A 21347-nucleotide genomic window follows, 5' to 3' on the forward strand; every position below is an offset into this window, starting at 1 on the left:
CCAGATGTGCAATTAAGTGCTAGTTTGCAGATAAACTCAGTAATTCAGGTTGAGCAAGACACACAGAAGTCAGTGTAACTGACTGCAGAGGTGACAACCACACTGAATTACAGCAGATTCCAGCTCTGTGCCCAAACTTTACTACTCATGACTTGATCCATGTTGAAGAGGCTGCATAAAACACTGGTCACTACTCTCACCATTTTCCCCCTCTGCTGAGCCGATCTGGTTTCACGGAGGCTGAACACATTCCCACACACAGAGATCTCTCTCCACACCCCTGGCTTGGAGTCCTCTGTGAATCCATTACGAGGATGCATAACAAGAACGCCATTTGTTGTTAGTCCATCCATTTGCCCATCTGATGTCTTCCACTTTGCAGCTTTCTCCTGAAACAAATTACATCAATGATAACTCTGTCTGAAGTGGAGCTATGAATTAATTTTAAAATAAGCCTGAATTGAACTTTTAGGGCAGAAAAAAAGTTTCCTTACCCCAAGAAAAATGTTTTTTGAGGAGTCAAATCCTGCAGCATATATTCTTGCTGTGAAAGGAGGGTTACGTTCACATATGATTCTGCAGGCAAACCTTGATATAGTGCTCTGCACAGACTGTGTATCTGAATTACTCTGACTTCCAGGAACTGTATCTGTTACTACAAAGTCAATAGGGCTCTCCGTTGACCGACCAATCTGGAAAGAGATATAAAAAAAAAAAAAAAAAAGTCAGAAGTTTGTCTTTGGGTCTGGGAATATTCACATTTGAAGCACTTGTGATAATATAAAAATCATGATGTTACAGTTTAAAGCATTCCCCTCCACCCATCTAAAGCCTAACATGAATTAATGAATTATTCTGATCACAGTTATTTTGAAAGCTGGGTATGGCCAGCTAAAGGAAGGGGAAGAAAAATGATATAATTAAGTCAGTTCTGAGGTGACTTCCCACTGAAGGCCTTCTCATCAGGGAGGTTACACTCAGGAGGGGTGGACGAGCTGCAGCAGCACCGAAACAGCCAGGAAACAGCAGTCAGAGGGAAGAAAAGTGACATTCACTCTGCATGCCTGCAATATTCTGAACAATGACAGACTAGGTGGAGATGTAGATGTAGGAAAATTGGATTATGTGAGCTGTCTCTTCAGCTCTGGTGGAGCACTGAGAAGTAGCAAACCTTTTGTGAAAGACCAGGTACATGGTGCTTGTGGCAGAGAGGGGTTACAAAAGCACTCACAGAACACAAGAATTCAACATCTGACTACAATCAGATTTTTATGGAAGTTGGCTTCTTTTCAGAGAGTTCTGCAGTCCCACACAACTGCACTGAGTTTGACAGAACTGCATGGGTATTGCTGCTTCTCCAGTCAACTCACCTTCTCCTTTTCTTTACAAAGTAAGAAGAGAAGTAATATCCCCCTCCAAACATTCACATAGCCAGGTTTAAAGCTTTGACACACTACTACTCACTGCCAGAGCTCTCAGTCTCCTTGAAAACAGCTGGTTATATCAAGACTGATTAACTGCTGAGCAGGACAACCCAAAAGCTTGATGTGCTTTTTTTGGTGAAGGCTGGAGAGCTTTCATGAGCCTAAAACTGCTTTGTCAGAGTGTATTTTTCTGTTGCTTCTTAGGCAGGGTAACCCATCAGTACACGGGGATTGCCAGGGGCAATTTCCGAGCAGCATGCCTGCCACAGCATGCCTGAAGAGAGAACACTCACACAAACAATAGCTTATGCTGCAGTGAGTTCATTACAGTCCTTTTGCTCTGTTGTAAGTATTTGCAGTTGCAGAGCAGCTTCCTCCACCACTTCCCAACGCCTCCCACATCCTTAGATCTTGCAGTGGCGTCACAGCTAAATGCTGTGACAGCAAAACTCCTTGCCATAAATTAGCGACAACAACGAGCGGGGGAAAAAAAGAAATAAATCAATGCAAGATCAGTTTGGGAATCAGAAAGAACAAAGCACATATTAAAAAAAAAAAAAACAAAACAAAACCCTTCCTTTTGAGAAAAACAGGAAACAATTACAAGAGATGTGTGAGTGCACACCACAGCTGCAAATGTGCTTGTGGTCCCTTCTCAGGCACACAGGAACTGCAGCGAAGTTGCTCTGAACTGCCAGTGTCAGCACTGAGGCTCCTCTCTCCACACCTCCCAGCATTTCAGACATTTCTGAGTTTGCTTAAAGAAGTTCAGGGTATTTTTCATATTAGTTGTGCCAGAAGCTTTCCTGGGTGTATTTCTTTTACCCCGTCTCCACCTGGCTGATCCCAAATCCCTTTGTAAATTCCAGAAGCAAAGTTCCAAGTGCTTAAAGAGGACTGTGCACTTTATTCTTCATTTAGCAGAGAGGGACTAGGAAACAGGTTACAAGACTTGCCAACTAGCAAAGCCAAAACCATAATCCTGTGCATTAGTCACAAACACCCCCCCCAACTTTCACCTTTGCCCAAGTCTAAGAAAGATGCACAGACACAGCCTTGGTCATGGGATGGCCTGGGGAACAAACAGAATTAAATTGTTCTGAAGAGTAAAAATGTAGAAACTGGACACATGCAAACTTGTGGGTCTGAGGGGAAAAAAGCCTGCAGAGAGGATGCCTTTTTAGAAGACACCAAGAGTGAGAATACACTTACATGTTTACTTCACATACCTGGAACATATCTGTGTTGCTGTCATGTGTGTATTCAACTACTACTGTCTGGGCCCGAGACAAAGTGTAAGATATGCTGTGTTGGTCCTTATTACTTATTGCCTATGGAAAAATGCCAAATGTTATTGAACCAATGCATAATAACTCTTCAATATACAGTAACAAAGTAGACTATATCTACATATACAAAATCAGGCTCCTGTTCTGAGATGGTTGTTAGTAACACACCTGTAGTTACACTTCACAAAACCCCATCCTGGCCATTAAAAAAAAAAGCTGCAGGATTGATTCAGCAACAGACCAAACTGGTCTCTTCACCACATGCTGCAACAAAATACACGTAACCAGGGCATATTATTAGTCATGTTTTGTGTTAAGGCAACGCTGGCCTTAACACAAAGGAACAAAACCAAATGCAAAGGCTAAAACTGAATGTAACACCTGCATGGCCATCTCAGCCTCAACCTGTCCAACAGCAAAGTGAGGACTAAAACTTAGGGACTTCATTCTAAAAACAGGACCCAAGTTCGTACTAAAATCAGTGATGACTGATAACATACATAGACAAAAAAAGTGGTGGTAAATAGGGTAAAATAGAGAAACTCAGCACAGAAGTTGTAGCAAAGTAATCTAGGTTTCAGTTTGTTAGTTTGGATGTTCATTCTGCAACTCCCAAGTACGAACTGGGCAAAGACTATTCAAAAGTGCATCTAAACAGCACTTAACTTGAAGACCATGAATAATTTGCAAAAATAAGTGTTCTTTTCACAGATCTCCTGTGAATGTAATTCTACTATAAGAACTTGGGTTATAAAAATGCTTTTGATTTCAGAAAACTTCCTGGCAATTTCCTGAATTCAGGGATCAATGTTTTTAACTATCAACGTATTCAGGGAGTCAAACACTCAACACTACAGTATTTGTTCAAGGGCCTGATCTTGTTGCTGGCAATTTCTAAGCAACCACTAAACCTCCTCAAATTTCATTGTTTTAGTAGAAATGCTCCATTAGTTTTTGAACATAATTGCACACACACTTGAATGGCCACAATACAGAAATATTTCATGGTTAATACCTTAGCTATAATGAAGTTTTGACATGAAATACAATTCAACTTCAGGACCTAAGCCCCTCCTTTACTGTTTCTTTACTGCTATTGATTATAAGCTCTATGAACCATGTCCTGCAAAACCTACCTGGCCCCATCCCTGCGGAACTCCTACCCATTGTATGGAGCAGCAAATGCACATGGAGCTTTGGCAAAGAATCATTTAAAATTCAGCTTTAGTGAAGCAAAGTTAGTCCTAAAGCACGAGTGAGTGCAAAAACACAGTCTAGAACTGATGTCTGTAGTGAATTTGGAAGGAAAACAAAATACAAAGTTCTAGATGACCAGTCTGTGCCTGGAACATTCATGTTTGAAAAATAATTATTTTTCTTTCTGGCCACAGCAAGGACTAGGCACCAAATCCGCTTTGCTGAACTGTTTCTTGCTAGCGCTGACAGGTACCAAAAAACCTTGGATAAATACGAACCATCCTTTTCTCAGCCAGAGCTTCATGCTTTTTACACTCTCATAACAGCTCTGACTTGATGGAGCTCTTTATTACAGCACAAGGAGAAATCAGACTTAACTAGAGAAATGGAGCTTACCTTTGCTGCTTGAGGGGTACAGGCAATGTGCACAGTGCTAGGTTTCACCCCATTTGCCTTGGGCCTTTTAAATAAAGCAAACCTACTTTTTCTTCTTCCTCTATCTCCGTTTGGGAGAGACCCATTGTACCTATCAAAAAGCACAGAACAAGAACAAAGTCCATCTTCCTGTGTTGCTTAGCTCCTCATGAGATAGAGGCCCACAAGGCCTTTCATTTTAAGCACAAAGTATCCTTAATTAGTATAGTGTTACTAATCACAGACTTTTAATTAATCACATTTCAATCCAAGAATCGATGAACGCAATATAAAAACATGCCCACAGAATCACACACGAAGCTTGCAGGGTTTTATCTCTAAATGGTGTGTTCATGCTGTAAATGAAACTCTCTAAATATTCACCAACTCTGGTGGAGAGACAGTATTTTACAGAATTTTGATTGAAATAAACCCCTAAGAAATAGATACACTGTCCTCCAAGACTCCAATGTAACCCATGAGAAAACCCTCAGACTCTCACATTCAAGCACTTACCCTAATACAATCAATTCACCATATTTGACTGGTGCTTTTGATGGATGATTTTCTTGATCAGGAGAAAACATGAGCTTAGTTAATGACTTCTTCTCAAATTTCAGGTCTCTGATCAAGAGTTGTGGCACACTTTTTTCATTATTTCCTGGAAAAAACAAAAACAAAGTTAAGTGTAAGAGAAAGTACTCAAATCCATCAATTAAACAAACTTGCACACCTATCTGGTACAGTAGGCACAATTTTTTGTGGTTTCCATATTTTAGTTTTGGCTGAAATAATTAAAAAAAAAAAACATTTATATAAACCCACATGAATTCAGGTTGAATTGCCTTGAAAAACTAGCAGGGCACAAAAAAGCGCACTCAGAAAATTCTACTACGGCCTTGAAATATCCACACTGCTTTTCTTTCATGCTAGCTTTTAGAATAAATGGTACCTAGCTTCATTTAGTATATTTTGTTCAGCTATTAAGAAGTAGAGCCAGATAAGAATTAAATTAAAAGAAAAAAAGTACAAAGCAAGATCAGTCTGTTAGCTAGAGGTAGAAGCTTTCATGGAAAGCATCTGATTCAGGGCTTTCCAAGAAGTTTCTGGATTTGCAGACGGAAGGAAGTTGTTTGACAATTTGATACTGAGTCTACCATACAAGTGTAGGCTGTGCAACGTGATCTCTCATGTTTAACCAGAGACAGAAGTCATACAAACATCTGTTTGAAGGAAATTTCCTGAGGGAATTCCACATAGTTCTTAATGAAAACAGTCTTGAAGCCCATTTTTTCTCCTCAGACTTCTGCTTTGAGGAACAGTTCTTACTATTATATTTTACAGCTTCTCATTAGGAGCATTTCCAGACACTCCTGACCTATCCAGCCCATCTCTGACCTTCCTCTAGAGAAAGCCTACCCTGATGAGTGCTTGGTTGATAAAGAATAAAGTTGATGCCAGCCTGTTTGAAGCTTTATTAGAAATAAGAACATTCCCCTTCCTTCCAGGTAAGTTTTCACACCAACTCAAAAAGCTATTCATCTTTTGTAGTACTGATGGTTAACATCCTGCCTTCCGTGCAAATATACTTTCTGACACACACAGCATTTCCTGAATCCTGTCATCAACTTTGATCACAACTACAGTGCTGTGTCTCCATTTTCTTCTACCTTAACTGGACCATAGTTATTGGCAGAAAGACTTCATCATGCAGATTCTATCTACCCCTTTCTTATGTCGTAAGAAGAGAGAAAAGGACGTGGCAGTGCTTGACATCTTGCTTGTATTTGTTCAAAAGCTGATGCAAAGATCCCATTACTGATCTTATCTCTACACCCTCTCCCAGTCCTCTTTGCTCCTTCACTGAGAAGCTCGGCCTTCAACATGTCTTCTCGATCTACCAACTTCTTATCCAGCATGGACATACTGATTGGCACGTGCAATCCGCTCACAGCGCTCCCTAAGAACTCAGTTTGGTCCTTTGTGCTACTCCACATACTTGTGAGGGCTTCACACAAATACAAAGACATCTCACTGTTCTACAGGTGTTTGCTGTGATGCCTGCAGAACCCAACCAGGAGGCTTCCTCCTTTAATTTCTCATTATTTTCCAAATCTTTTCTCCTTCGTTTTCAAGTATGAGTACTGCAGATTTCATAGTGCCTGACACGAGTTAACTGCAGACTGTCTCTGTGGCTAGCACGTGTAACATTATCACAACTGTATCCTGCCCCACTGCCATATGTGCAAGTGCACTGCAATAAACCTGACTGGCACAACACTCCCACGAAGTGTCTGTGTCCCATCTACACAACACTAACACCAATACATTTTTGCTGCATACACTGTGCATTTCAACTCGGCAGCTGTCCTGGTTCAAGCCTTTGGGACCCATCACTCTGCTGGTGCTGGAAGTGTCTTATACTGATCCAAGAATCTCCATCTGTCCCTCAGGAATAGCAGCAGCACAGGAGGGAGCAAAGCAGTAGAGTTCGCTCCAAAGCATTTCTAGATTGCTGATCCGAGTTTAGCAGTAACTCCACTGGGATTGTGAGGGTACTTACTGATGGAGGTTTTACATTTAAAATTTTATGACAAAGAATTTACAGCAAACTTATCACATGAAAATGAGACCTTAAACCTTTATTGTGCCAGTAGTCACAACATATTGAAGTGATGACTGCCCCACTGGATAAGAGTCCCACGACATTAACTGTTCACAATTTTCATGTTCATGTCTTCTAGAATCCTCCTTGCCCCCTGACATCACACACCACCCTGGAGCACCACACCAGCAATTCTCTGAAACCATGTGCCTATAAAGACACCTCAGGGCTGGTTTACTGACATTAACACTGGGCTATATTGATCTCAGTGTTCAATAGTGCTCTCAGTTCTCTAACCACATCTCCTGTCTGAAGTGTTTCTACTTAAGAAGTGAGGATAAATCTTCATGCTTTATCTGTATATAAAAATAAAGATACATTTTCTATAAAGTATTTTTACTATCAACTTCAGCTTTTCTTGTTTTATTTTAAAATCTCACATTATGAGATTTCACTCGTATGATTATCTTCTTGAAAACAACTCATGTTTTCATCTTCTCCCCACATGATTAACCTATTTTCTACTTGAATATTGATCTCCTCAGCAGGCTCTCCCCCTGGAATTCAGTCTTCTCCACATAAAACTTATTTCATCTTGGCCAACAGTTGTCCTTTGCATTGACATTTAAGAACTCACAAGAAATACTGCTATGAAATCTGGAGCACCGTCTATTAGGAAATAGCACAGGACTAGTAAATACCATGACACAGTAACCAAAGATTTAAATAGAATAACCCCAACATTGCAGTGTTTGATAAAGAGCTGAAATCCTTTCACTCTGAGAAGGTGGGAAGGCAAGCATTAAAAATAACTTTAGTTATTAATACAATACGAGAACAGGTTTGGTGTAGCTTCTCCTCTTCCTCTGTTCATCCTAATGAACAATTTCACAGAAAGCTAAAAAATACATCTCCCAGTGTGAGTCAGCTTCTGAGTCTCATTAGAATAACACTTGGACAGTTAAAGGAGACTCTAAAGAGTTACCTGAGCAAATGGCCAGTAACCTCCTCTGAAGAGATAACTCAGAAGAAATGATAAACAGGATCAATAATGCCCAGGGATAGACTTCAGCAATACAAGAAATTATACAGAAAATCTTAGTATAAGGGAAAGTGTCCAATGTCTAACACTCAGCTCCTCCTTAAAACATTTTCTTTTGTTTTACACTTTAAGAAATTTAGCCAAGTTTACTTTGCACATATGATGGAAACCCACTTCTTATTAGACTCAAGGAAGGTTCAAGAGTTAGAGATCTGGAGCTATCACTAAAAATACAGCTTGCTCATCCATTTTCAAAGCCTAGCTTGAATGGTAGAACTCTGATTTTTTTTAAAGATACATCTCAGAACCCTTATGAGCTGCACACACCACTTTCACAACTACTTATACCCCCAGATTACTTCAACTCAAGCACATACAAAATTCAGCACTCCTAAAAAAAAATAAATCAGCCCAACATACACACTACCTCTCATCCAGTGTGATCTGCCTGGTACCCAAATGGAAACCTCTTCTTGTTCACATAAATAACAAAGATCAAGTATATCCATCCTCCCAATGAGATCCTGAAGACTAGACCAAGGCAAATTTGTTATCTGCAAATAAAACTGAAGTGTTGTCCCACTAGAGACGAGTCTAATCTAGCCATGGGATAACATTTCCACTCCTGAAACAGAGCAGGCTGGTGGATCATTTAAATCTGAGTAAAGAACTTACAGGAAGCAATGCTTTTGAGTTGAGAGGAAGGATCTACTAATATATATAATGGGTCTTCTCTTGTAGTATAACCTGATCAGTTTTTATTCCTAGAATACAACAGGAGCCTTCCTCAAAGTGTTAGGAAGGGATAATTAAATATGTAAAAAAGACAACTTGGCCCTGAAGCGACAGCTGAGGAATTAACCACTTGAACAAAATACATGCAAGTTACAATTTTTCTTTTTGCAGCAGCATTTCCAGACATCAGTGGAAGATGCTTCAATGGAGCAGGCTCTGAACAACAAACTGCTCTAAACTCCTCCAAATACCTTCAGTGCTGATGAGGAACAAGATCCCATCTCATCCAGCGTTCTTCCAGAATCATAGAACTGGCAGCAGCAAACTTTTCATGTCAAGACCTCTGCTTCTGCCAAAGAGAAGAGGTCAAAGCCTGAAAACCCCTACCTGTGCACAGTCCTGTATTAAGGATCGGAAACGATTTTCTGAGTAATGCAGCTTGCACATTAAGAGCCGAGCACAACTGCTCGCAGTTAGCACAAAACCACAGTGGGTCCCAGTTAAAATCCTTCAGTCTCAAAAATAGGAAACTGGACCAGGGAGAACTCATGAACAAATAGTACCTTTTTTTCCTCTTAACACGGGCTCCTCTGGAGGCAGGAAAAGGCTCAGTGAGGACAACTTGCTCAATACTGTCATGTGAAACTGTTTTGAAAGACTGGAAAGAGATAACAACTAAGCTGAGAGAAGTATTTGTTTGAGGAATGTAAATCTAGTTTCTTACGAGCCTTCCTGTTCTCCAGTACTCGCTACAAGTCACAGAAGGCAGACAGAAGAAAGCAAGCCACAGATTCCTGACTATATTCAAGTAGAAGGAAAAGGCATATCATTCCAGTCTCTCTTGTCTCATGTAAGCCCTAGTCTGAACCCAGACTATGCCCTGGAAAGACCTCACAAACCATGCTTCAGAGTACATGAGTTTAAGAGCTCACTTTCACTGAACACATCATTTTCAGTGGGGGACAGACTGAACTTGGGTTGGTTTTGTACTATCAGCTTTAGCTTACCAGCCATCCTCAACCACTAAGCTGCCTTTTCTGATCAGGAGACTCGCATAGGACCAGGCTTTGGTGGCTTCCACAGCAAGTCTTTCAGGTTTTGTTTGCAGTAAGGCAGAGCATCTTGTGAATCAGTCTGCTACTTAGCAGACCAAGTACAGCTTTTAGAATTGCAGCAGGAACAGCAGCATCTTAATGGTTAAAATGGGGCAGGGGGAGGGGAGAACATAAATTCAATGAGCCCAAGCAGAGATTCATTAAACACTCGGCTGTGAGCTAAAAATACTAGAATAAAAGTCTCTTTGTAATAAATTACCGTCATTTTCTAAACACAGAGCCAGCATTATAGGCTGCTAGCAACTGTAGCTAGTGCCAGACTAGCCCTTTTCTAAAATACTGCATAAAAAACCCACTTTCACAGTATAGAAAGAAGTCCTCTGTCAGTGAGTATATTAAAATAAAAATATGCTGATTCAGATGCAAAACTGGGAATTTTCCCCTCCATTTTTCTAATATTATCTTCTTTATGCTCTAAGTCTACACATTTGGAAGTCTGGATTGTTTTGGCTTTTAGAAATAAAGCACAAGGCATCTTGTCTATTACTGTTTTTATTTTGATACAATTTGCTATTTGCTGTTCTCCATTTATTATCCTTGCAATTCTCACATCCAGCTCTTCCCTCAGTAATTCTGTGTTCAGTCAGGGGGGATACAGATGAAATAGAATCTGGTCCTTTTGGCAGGTACTCAGGGGCAGAACAAGAGGCAACAAACAAGCTACAACCCAGAAAATCCTGATTAGCTAATGGGGGGAAAGGGGAGGGGGAAACAATCCAGAGAGGCTGAGATCTCCATCCTTGGAGATCAACCTCAGCTGCATCTGGCCCTGAACAGCCTGATCTAAAGCAGTCCAGCCCCACTCTGAGTCCAGGGACTGAACCAGAAAACCTTCCAACCTAAATTATTCTAGGAATACAGTTAATTTTAGGAAGTCCAACACAATTCTATCAAGCAACTGAAACATGCACTTTAGGTGCACTTTTGATCAGTTTGACATAAATTATGAGCAACTCCATTACCAATGAAACACAGTTTTGTCCTTATCCCCCCCGAGATTTACCAGACCCGAAAGTAATTCTCAGCAGGCTGACTTCTTGTTTGAGTTCCCATCAAGTCCAGGTTGCCAGGTTTCACAAACAATACCAATGTTGTTACTGATTTCCACTGGTGCGAGCAACAAGGAATCAGCTCCTTGCATCACTATGTTTCTGAAAGCTGAGACAAAGGTTGAGAAATCACTTTCTTCTACGAGATGGTTAAATCACCACTGGAAAGTTATTCCCCTTTCACTGTTTTTCCTATCAATCTTTTTGTAAGCTTGTATTAAAATAGTTTTTACTGAAGTGATCACTGGGTGAAAGGGCACGTGTTTATCAACCATAGTTTTCACACTTCTTCCAGTTTCCAGTTAAAAACAAGCTCACGTTTCCTTCAGATGCATTCCTGCACTTTTAAGATCAGCAGGTTTTTATTCTCCACTTTGGAGATTAGCCAGTTCCTGTCTACAGCTCGCATCCTTCACTGGAGATGCACAGGGAAGGTATAGTGATGCAGCTGTTGGGCATTCCAACTGCACTATCACTTTAGATCAGTAGCCATACACTACCTTTCTAAGGAAGGATGATTAATTTTCTTTCCAGAAAAGGAAGCTTTTCAGCATAACATCCCCCCCCCCCCCTCAAGAATAAGCCTTGGGAGTTTGGAAAAATCAGTCTAGCCTTCTGCTTCTGTATGGCTTGTTATTTCCTTGGTCTGCACTCTACACCTTTTCTTTTATAACTCAGAATAATCTGAGCCATCCCCTATACACACAATAGTGTCTTATGATATGAAAGCATCAAAAATAAGACAAGGCCAAGCTCTGAAATGAGCAAGGAGCCTCTCCTGGCACAGGATACCAAGCATAAACCAATGCAAACAACTATCTGCTACTGTGCCTTGAGAACATCTGTAAAGTCTCAATAGAGGAGTTTTTCATTCTCATAAACAGAATGAAAGCATCTTTTTACCGTGGACATCTGCCCTTGGTGGGTTGGTCATCCTGGAAACAAGTCATGCAAGAGTCAGAGCGCGCACACACACAAAAAGGGCCGTTGTGTGTAGACACGTTCAAAGGGGCATTAACTTGATACACAAGAGCAAATCTACTGTTTTGTTCCAAGGCTACAGCTAACTTTTTCCAGGCTAAGAAACAGCAGTTTTGGTCAAACTGGCATCCAGCATCCTGCTTCAAGTTCTGTTCCAGCCTCAGAAGTGAGTCTGAGCAATTTTAGGAAAGACAGGAACAGCGCTATGAGGACAGGCAACCTTGCTCAATGAACAAGGGAAGTGTTTTAGAACAGGACTTCTATTATAGGCACCTATATGAAAATCTGTACTTTATGATAGTAGTCAAAAATAGCATTTCTGTTCAGAAGATGGAAAAATGCCATCTAAGCATAGGGGGGCTAGCTTCAGTCAGACCTCTGCTAACTTCAGTTCTCTTATTCTGAGCCACCATTAATGAGATGAGAATGTGGTTGGGTGTACTAAACCTGGAAGATTTATGTAACCAATAATGATCCACTCCAACAGACTGACAAAAATCGATTCTGAAAATATTCCTCTGGAAAAAAAAAATAAAATAAAAAAAATAAAAAGAATCCAACATTTTTTTCAGTTATGAAAAAGTAACAGCTGATCCTCCTCTGAGGAAACCACGATAGCCTCCTACGGGTTATAAATGATGTAATTCAGACTGCGTGTGGGAAGCCAAAAACATTTGTCTTTTAGCACAAGGTGTCTATTTTAAAGCTGTCACCGCAATATTATCTGTATCCTTAATTAGCTGAGAAAGTTCTTCACCAGTTAAACTGCTACATTTCCACGCAGTCTAAGCCCCCTTGCCACCTCTATCCTCCACGTCAGCTTTTGGATACACCGGTGATGATGCACAGACTCTCACACGGGGCATGGCCCTTCCTCCAGCGCTCCCTTTTAGCACGAGGGACAAATGCTACAGCCTGGACTTGCTCCATCAGCTGAACTACTTGTCAAAGTTACTCACAAAAGCTACTTCAGCAGATCGATTTACAGCTTTCTCCACGAGGTTTTGGCTGCACCTGCACTTTGGCTGTTACTACAGACTCTGTGTGCTACGTTAAAAAAGGTACAGTTCTGATTTCACTTCACTCAGATTATCAAATGAAGATAATTTATAATCTGAAGAAGCCATAAAACAATACCACACAGAGCCATGCTGGGAGAACATCACGTGTTCATCAGCCATAGCACCACCTATTTGTACCTTCAGGGAGTGCCTTGAGAAAGTACAAACAGGAAAGAAGAAAAACTTTGTTCAATACGGGTACAATGTGGCAAAAGTACAGTTCTCATACAGAGAACTCTGCAGTTAGAAACCTTTAAAATTATCCTCTCTACTGCCTTCAGACAAATTACGCAGTATTACCTTAAAAATAAGTGGTCCCAACTTTCACGTCAGTGACAAAAGCAAAACTTCCTAAGAGTTTAGACCAAAACAAAGGCATCTTATTTTTAAGAGGGCTGTTACACAAATCAGCTTTGAATCCAGGAAGATTCACTGTCTGTGGAAGATGCACCTGTACTGGACTATAGGGCTGAGAAGCCTGTGCTTGTAAAAAAACCACAATGACTTTTTGTTCTACGTTTCTGAACATTACAGTTTTGCCTTTTATGAGCCTCTGACTTCCTGATGAGGCACTTCATGTACCTAAGGATCTGCAAAATAGGTATTGGTATTACACTAAAGCCTTTTCACATAGGATACTGCACCATCTTGCAAAAATCGGAGTTACAGTTACATTTAAAGCCTCTTTTTCAGTTTAGACAACACAAATATTTAACAGCTCCATAAGAAATTCCCCTAGGTAGTGATGACAGTTTCAAGGCATCTCGCTCTGCACCCTAAAAATGAGAAGCGACTGGCGCTTCCTACGAGCAAACAGCATTTATTATACTGGGCACTTTGAACGCCTCTTCCTCTCTGAGGTGGAAGGGCAGCCTGCAGACACACTGCCCGCTCTCACATTTCCTTTCCACCACATCACTGAAAACCACTGCAACTGAGGAGGCTTTTGAAGAGAAACTGAAACAATACCACACCGAAAGGGAAAAGCGGTGGCATGCAGAGCACTTACCGGGATCGCTGTGTCCTTTCGGTATTTCCACACAGCAGAGAAGAAAAAACCCCAACCCTTGGATCTCGTTAGAAACCAGCCGAAATCCACCAACTCCTTTAAACCTCCGGCAACCGCCAGACTGAGTGACTCTGCTCCGAGTGCTTTTACTTCAGCCGTGGGTAGCGCCTCCTGCATAAAGAGGGGCTGGCTCTGCCTTGCGTAAGCCGGGTAAACACGGGCTGCACCACACAGCATTGGCTGGAGGCAGAGCCGGCATCCTGCTCCCGCTCCATCAATTCATCTATCCCTCGCCCCGAAAAGGAAAAAAGGAAGCGGAGGGTGTGCTGAGAACAATACTGCGGCCCAATCGCCTGGCAGCTCTGTGGTTGGGGTTCTCAGAGAAACACTGATTTATTTCCTTCTCTTACATAACTGTACCCATGCATGTTATACCTTTTCTTTCCTTTTTTTTTTAATTAACCATCATTTATTAGCCCAGCTAGCTTTCCTCACCTCCCACACAAAGAGTAATTTCTTAATACAGTGAGAGTCATACCAGCAGAAACTCTTCAGGCGTTGCTACCCCGGTCTTCACTAACGCTGTAGAATTGGACACACCACACACCCGCAGACACCACCTGTGGCCAATGATTCTACAACAGCTCATTCCTGTAGGACGCACGTTTAGAAAGGCAAATCTGCACGTGCCAGACCAGGTTATGAGCTCATTTATCATTCCACCAACATCAAAATCGCTGCATCGAGCCAGTGGGTGGGATAATTTAAATGTCTGAGCCATAAAGTGGTGATCGAGTTACCACAGCTTCCAGAGTTACCACAGCTTCCAAGTCGCCGCCTCTCGCAATCAATCATGCAAATGTTCAAAGGCTGCAAGAACGATATGACAACAGCAGCTTAACCTTTACATCAAGTTTTACATCACAGTTGTAGTGGGCCAAGGAGGTGTACCTGGTTATCCTGGCTCAAGCAATGTATAATACACAGGCCGACGTTTCACATCTCCCATGTTCTACAAGTGACTGCTGCCTCCTGTTTCTGCTGCTCCCTCCTTGGCTTGCCACCTCAGCTTTTTAAGCACAATTTTATGGACCGACCTGTCAACATTTTTAAAAGTTGGTTTATCCACTCTGTTGTTTTTCAGTTGGATCTCTTCCCTAGTTCAGCTCACAGTATAGTCACTGAGTAATACTTCTATGTAAGAACTGTCAAACGAGTTTTCTGTTCTGTAGTGCCATAACACAGCGTAAGTTGCAACTCCACATGTGGCAGCTTCATTGCTGAAAACCAGGTGAATGCATACCTGTTTTGTCTCTCCTCAATCTATACTCCACAGCCAACCTCCCCCTAAGTAATACTGTATGGCTGTCCCGTTACAGGATCTTGTCACCTACCTGAAAAATTCAGCTGCAGAACACCTTGACACAGGACATTATGGATAACAGAACTATACAGAGGCTCAAAGACACTTTTTTTTTCCTTATCATAGATTACTAAGCACAAGGATACCACTTTGCTCCACAGCAATGATTAAGCTGCAGCTGCTGAACACCGAGAAGTGCCTGGAGAAATATCTATGTACGGGTGCTCCCTTGTTTCCACTCTTCTGGTCACCAAAAAAATCATGCTACTGAACACTGATCTGAGATGGTATGGTCATTATCACAGCTATCAGATTACTAAGATGCCAAAGGGTTAAGGGAAAAAAAACAAAATAAACAAACCCCCAACTATTTTAACCCGAATAATTTTGCTTATCTGTTTGTGGGTTTATTCTGTAAACCTGCTATACCAACGCAAGTGAAGGGATAGGGACTTTCTGGATCAAACTCAACAGTAAAGCCAGAGACTCATCAAGTCCCATCTTGAGACTAAAGCTGAGTCCTCCTCCCTGCCTAAAGTCAGTGGCCTCACCCTACTGGCACATGAACCCAGCTCTTCCTCTGATAACACGAAGATCCTTAAAACAGCACTTTTTACTGGGGTGGAAGAGTCACACAACCCTACCTCCCCCATCACTTTCAAGTATTTTCTATTTTGTCCTGGCCTATACAAAGCTGACAGCTTTAATACTGTTTTAAGCAGGGCCGAGGGTTTGCTTTTGCCAGTTTGTTTTTAAGAAGAAAAAAGAAAACCACATCAGGACTGCATTAGTATCACTTAACACACAGATATGGCACCAAGAGTACAAAGGGTGCTCTGTATTCAGGTATTTAACTGCAGAGATAAGTTACATCGGTATGACCACTTCTAGGTTGCATTACCTTTCTCACACAAAGTTGCAACACTTGCACTGTTTCAAAAGCATTCATCCTGAAAAGCACAACTTAAAGACTAATTTGTTTCTAGAGCTCCTTTATTTTCTCATTTTACAGACGCAGCTGTTCAGAGTTCAGGTTAATAAGCTTGTGGATTACTTTATGCCACCTAAGAAGCTCCAGAGCGAGGAGTTGCAGGTGGATATGCCCCACCCAGCCTCCTCGCAGATAACAATCCTTCTCTCTTCGTCCTACCTGCCTCCCTATTAGTGACCCACTGTATTCTGGAGCACAGGCTTCTGCTACCAGGCAACAGCACATAATGTCCCTTTCATAGTTAACCATGCCCCAGCCTAATGCAGGGGGTTTTGAGGTTTATTTTGCCCCTAGGCTGCCTCTGGATCTCACCCTACAGGGTTTGAACCACTTCGTTTCCCTGCCTGTGTTTACTCACAGCCATGCTCTACTCAGCTGTTCCTGTGTCAACACTGTCCCTCACTTCTATGAGGAGGAGGGTTTAATGGTTTTCACTCCACACAAGACCCAATGCTCTGCCTTGTGTACTGAAAGCAAATGCCTCCAGCGTGCTGTCGCTAGGCAAGCCATCTGATTTCTCCAGAAGCAGAGATACCATGCCAGACTAAAACAATGCAATCTGTAGCCCAAGATATCACTGCTAATTTCATGAAGTGATGCTGAACTGCAGGGGAGGTTCTTTCCTTGAACTTGCTGAAGAAATAAAGGGCTGTATCGTCATGTTCCTCTATCTGACTCATGAGCAGATGCTGTAGAGTTTGATACAATTACGTGATTTCACATGACATTCAACATGAGTTTTGAAGAGGAACACATTTGTAGCTGTTCCAGCTAAAAAGACAAGTCTTACTGCTATGGCCTCTGGTGTCCACACTGCCAAGAAGCCTGAAGGGCAAGCTCTGCACCTTTGAGTTAACCTCATCAGTGTATTATTGCCAAATTTCAAGGTGGACATTTTAAACAGCTGTTGGTAATTTTATTTAGCAAAACAGCCAGGGAGTGAAATAAAAGCCCCACACAGGATAAGTGCTTGAAATTGCTGTACACAGGGTATATAAGAACTGAGTCTGAAGGAAAGGAAACCCTGAGAAAAGGGAGCAAAAGTGGAGAAGACCAGGACCTGTAATGGTCCCAAGGGGGGAGCAGGCTTGTACATCCAATACTGAGTGCTGAACATGCACTGTACACCACCTTAACTCTTCTCCCCACAAAGTCAGTGGCTGAACTCTGAGCAAAGCAAACAATATCCAAAAAAACCCCAAATATTTCATGTGTTGCAAAGCATTAACACTGTTAAGGGGTTCCCAGAAGCCTAACCCAGGTGCATGAGGGAAGGAGAAAAAAAAGGAAGAAGAAAAAAGGGAAGATTACTGACTTACCAGCCCCATTAATCTTTTATTGTGTTACGTCACATGTAATCTCTGTTCAAGGAGTTCCCATGTAATACAGTTAATAAAAAGTCATACTACAGTGTTTTAAGGAGATTATGGGGGGGAGGTGGGGGAGCAGCTTGAAGCCAAGAACATGCTATTTAGAGTATACAATAGAAATGTTAATCAAATAATCTGCAGGAAGAGGAGAAGGGAAGGAAATGACCTAATCCTCTGCACTACTCTGTGGTGGCTTATGGTGAGAAGTAAAAAAATTCTTGAGCAAACAAAGGTCCATTGTTAGAGCTACAGCTTCCAGATAAGAACCCTTTTCTGCATCTCAAGTTTCTGTGCCATGAAGGGTAGATGGTACTTCATGAACTCTTCTACACTGACCACTTCAGGAGGGGGGTAGAAGAGGCTAATTAGATTTGCAGGACAGCTGGGTGAAAGATCCAAGTAGAATCTCAAGTTCTTAAGGCACAATAAATGCTCCTTCAAACTGATTTGCCAACTCTAAAATGTCTTTCATCCAACCATGGTGATCCTTGTGCAACTGTGGAGCAATCTGTCACTGAAGCAGGCTACTAACACAGAGGCCAACAAGCCATCATGCTGCAGAGAGGCATTTGCCATGACACTAATTACACTTTGCCATCAGATAAACCTAATGAGCATTTCTCATGAAGTTCTGTTCCACCCTTCCATCTTCATGGAAGCCCTTCTACTCAAGGAAAGCCTGTTACAGTCAATCCACATCCCATCCTGCAGACTGCAAAACACAACTGGCCCTCCGCCTTCAGTTTGATCTCTCTTTCAGTAGGCACACATGGCTTTCAGCACTGTACCAGCTCAGTACTTTCAACTTCCTAGGGGACAGAATTTCATCAGGAAAAGTGCACTCAAGACTTCTGATCCTTGGACTGAGAGCATATTTCACAGCTAACCTTAATAGAAGCTGAAGGAATCTCAGGCAGGAATGAAGGAATACCTTCAGGACAGCAGGACAACTGACGTTTATGTGCTTATGTGTTTTCAAGAGGCTGAGTCAATTCATTTCCTCATAAGGGGCTTCATGGAATCCCAGAGCAATTCAGGAGATCCTTTAGTCCAACCTCCTGCTCAAAGCAGGAATTGGCTTACCAGATATGGAGCTATCATTGCAAGAGACTGGGAGCTTTAAGTATGAAACGTCCTCTCAAGACAAACATTCCCTCAGAAAATAGGAAAGGTGTACTGAATGCTGGAGAACAGCAGATGACAAGCAGACCTGCAGACCAGTCTAGGGTTTTGTGTTTGTTTACAGTCTTCCAATGACTGCTGGATCCAACATTTGCTTAAAATAAAAACAATTCCCAAAAACTACTGCACAGAGCTTGCTGTAGCCACACCAAAGATTGTTTGGGCTGATTAAACACTTGAAAGGGTGAGATGCACACCGTGTTTTAAAACAGCTTCAGAAGAGAAATGTGGCCCAATAAGCAGTTCATTAATAAGCAGCAACTGTTGCCTCAGTAAGGCATTTAGGAATTCAGCTGCTCTCAAGATGACGTTGTGGTTTAACCCCAGCCAGCCACCAAGTACCATGTGGCTGCTTGCTCACACCTCCCTCTATCCTGTGGGATGGACAAGAGAATCAGGGAAAAAAGGTAAAACCCTCAGGTTGAAATAAGAACAATTCAGTAATTGAAATAAAGTAAAATAAAACATAATAAGGGAAAGGGAGAAAACACAGAAGGAGAAATGAAACCCAAGAAAGTGATGCACAATACACCTGCTCACCATCCAGTGACTGATGCCCATTCCATCCCATCCCTGAGCAGCTGATCAGCCACTCCCAGCCAACTCCCCCCAGTTTATATACTGGGCATGACATCCTATTGTACGGAATATCCCCTTTGGCCAGTTCAGGTCAGCTGTCCTGGCCAGGCTCCCTCACAGCTCCCTTGTGCATCTGTTCACTGGCAGAGCATGGGAAACTGCAAAGTCCTTGATTTGGAGCAAGCACTGCTTGGCAACAACCAAAACATCAGTGTGTTAACATTACTCTCATCCTAAACCCAAAAGAAAATTAACTTTATCCGAGATGAAATCAGCATAGATGGTCCTTCACCTGGCTTCCTCTAGTACCTCCTGAAGAATCAGACATGCTTAATTCCTAAAAATCGAAGACTCAAAGAAGGATAGGCAAGGCCTCATTCTGAAGAAAACACATTTGTTTCCAAAAAGGTCAAACTGACACAAGCCATCTGCCAAGTAAGAAACACGCAGATGTAGTTGCACCAGGCTTCCTTCCAAGACAGTAAACTTGAGTTTCCCAGGTACCTGGAAAAAGCTGTTGTTAAAGATTTTTTTTTTTTTTAAAGTTCTCTAGGATCACTTTTAGTTCCATTAACCTCAGCTATGAATAAGCACTTCCTCGAAGAATCTTTTAGCTGTTGTTCTGCCATTTTTCAGCACCAGAACTCAGACTCTCTTCGGGTATTATGGTTTCCCCTAAATAAAGAAAGGGAGGCCCAATTTGAATTCATTTCCAAGATGCAGTTTTCATATTTGCAAAGCCTTTAAGGTACTTTACAGCAGAACTAGCTGAACCTGCATTACCTGAAATTTTTCATTCCCACAAAGCCAGATCATTTGACCATGGACTTCTTCAGGGAATGTTAAGACAGACAGTTGCTAGAAGTAGAAACACTTTCAGTGGTGAGAAACATCTTTGCCTCACTTTCAGTGATGAGAGACATTTCATATAGATTAGCAAAAAAAAAAAAAAAGGACAGGAGAAGTATTCAACTGTAGAAATTCAGCTATTACTGGCTATCTCCCCATGATCACATCGTAGGGGAAGATATCTTAGGATGGACAAAGTTTAAAAACTATACAGTATAGTTTCTAATCAACTCCCACATCACACAAAAGGATCTCTTAAAACAAGGCAAATACATTTTCACTCAAAGAGATTGGGAGGCACACAATCAAGTGCATTAGTTTCCCTCTGCTTTATCCTAAATTCCTAACCACACCGTAAGTATACTCTTGACACTCACCATTTCAATGGTAGTCCATCTGCAATTCTGGTAAAAAAAGTGCTGGATAACCTCCAAATGGCCTCCTCACCTCTGCATGTGAATGTCCCAAGACTGTAGTTCACACCTGAATATTCTCTAAGTCACTGCTAATAAACATACCACCTTACCATATTCCTCCTCCTCACTTCAAACTCTAGACAGTCTTTATACAAGGTACAAAACTTGGCCCTTTTTAAAGGTATCACCTCCAGCATTTACACATAAAAGCATATGACCTACATACCTCTGGAGAGTTGTCAGAGGCCTCCTCTCTGAAAGCCAAGGGTCAGGTTTTTATAGTGCCCTGCAAAGATATATTAGAGTTCTATACAGAAACAGCTGGTTCAGTACCTCCTTTTCCTGTATTTCTGACATTCAAGCACATCTTTTAGGAATATTTTAAATAGTGTTGTATGAGCTCAAGTACAGAACAAATGTTGCTTTAGGCAATAACCCAAGAGAGCAAGAACTGATTACTTTTCACATGCAATAGGTTTCTGGTAGAGGTATACTGAAATATGTCCAGACACATTAAAAGCTGTCTCTTAAGGAGTCAGGTGAACCAACTTCTATGCTAATACAACTTGTATTTACACACGAACACAAAACTAACTTTTTGCACACTTTAGTTTCCATGTTCATCACCTCCTACAGCCAGCAATGCAAACAGCACAGTCCAAATACCTCCTCATGT

General features: G+C 41.6%; 1 protein-coding gene across 2 annotated transcripts in view; it reads right to left on the reverse strand.

Annotated features, from left to right (window-relative positions):
- Window positions 1-21347, reverse strand: part of PELI1 (pellino E3 ubiquitin protein ligase 1) — a 44419-nt gene that overhangs the window by 3183 nt on the left and 19889 nt on the right. Inside the window, exons 1-6 of one of the 2 annotated variants that reach the window (XM_027898149.1) lie at window positions 13922-14097; window positions 4841-4985; window positions 4307-4436; window positions 2654-2755; window positions 495-692; window positions 201-389 (exon numbers count right to left, since the gene is read on the reverse strand). In XM_027898149.1, the coding sequence (XP_027753950.1) occupies window positions 201-389; window positions 495-692; window positions 2654-2755; window positions 4307-4436; window positions 4841-4911 (690 nt within the window). In that variant the 5' untranslated portion in view covers window positions 4912-4985; window positions 13922-14097. Of the gene's footprint in view, window positions 1-200; window positions 390-494; window positions 693-2653; window positions 2756-4306; window positions 4437-4840; window positions 4986-13921; window positions 14098-21347 lie in introns of those variants that run through there. The other variant, XM_027898148.1, reaches the window with a different exon arrangement.

The sequence above is a fragment of the Empidonax traillii genome, unplaced genomic scaffold (assembly GCF_003031625.1).
Source record: "Empidonax traillii isolate 1590-97213 ecotype Southwest subspecies unplaced genomic scaffold, ASM303162v1 scaffold580:size560489, whole genome shotgun sequence".
NCBI classification, from domain to species: domain Eukaryota; kingdom Metazoa; phylum Chordata; class Aves; order Passeriformes; family Tyrannidae; genus Empidonax; species Empidonax traillii.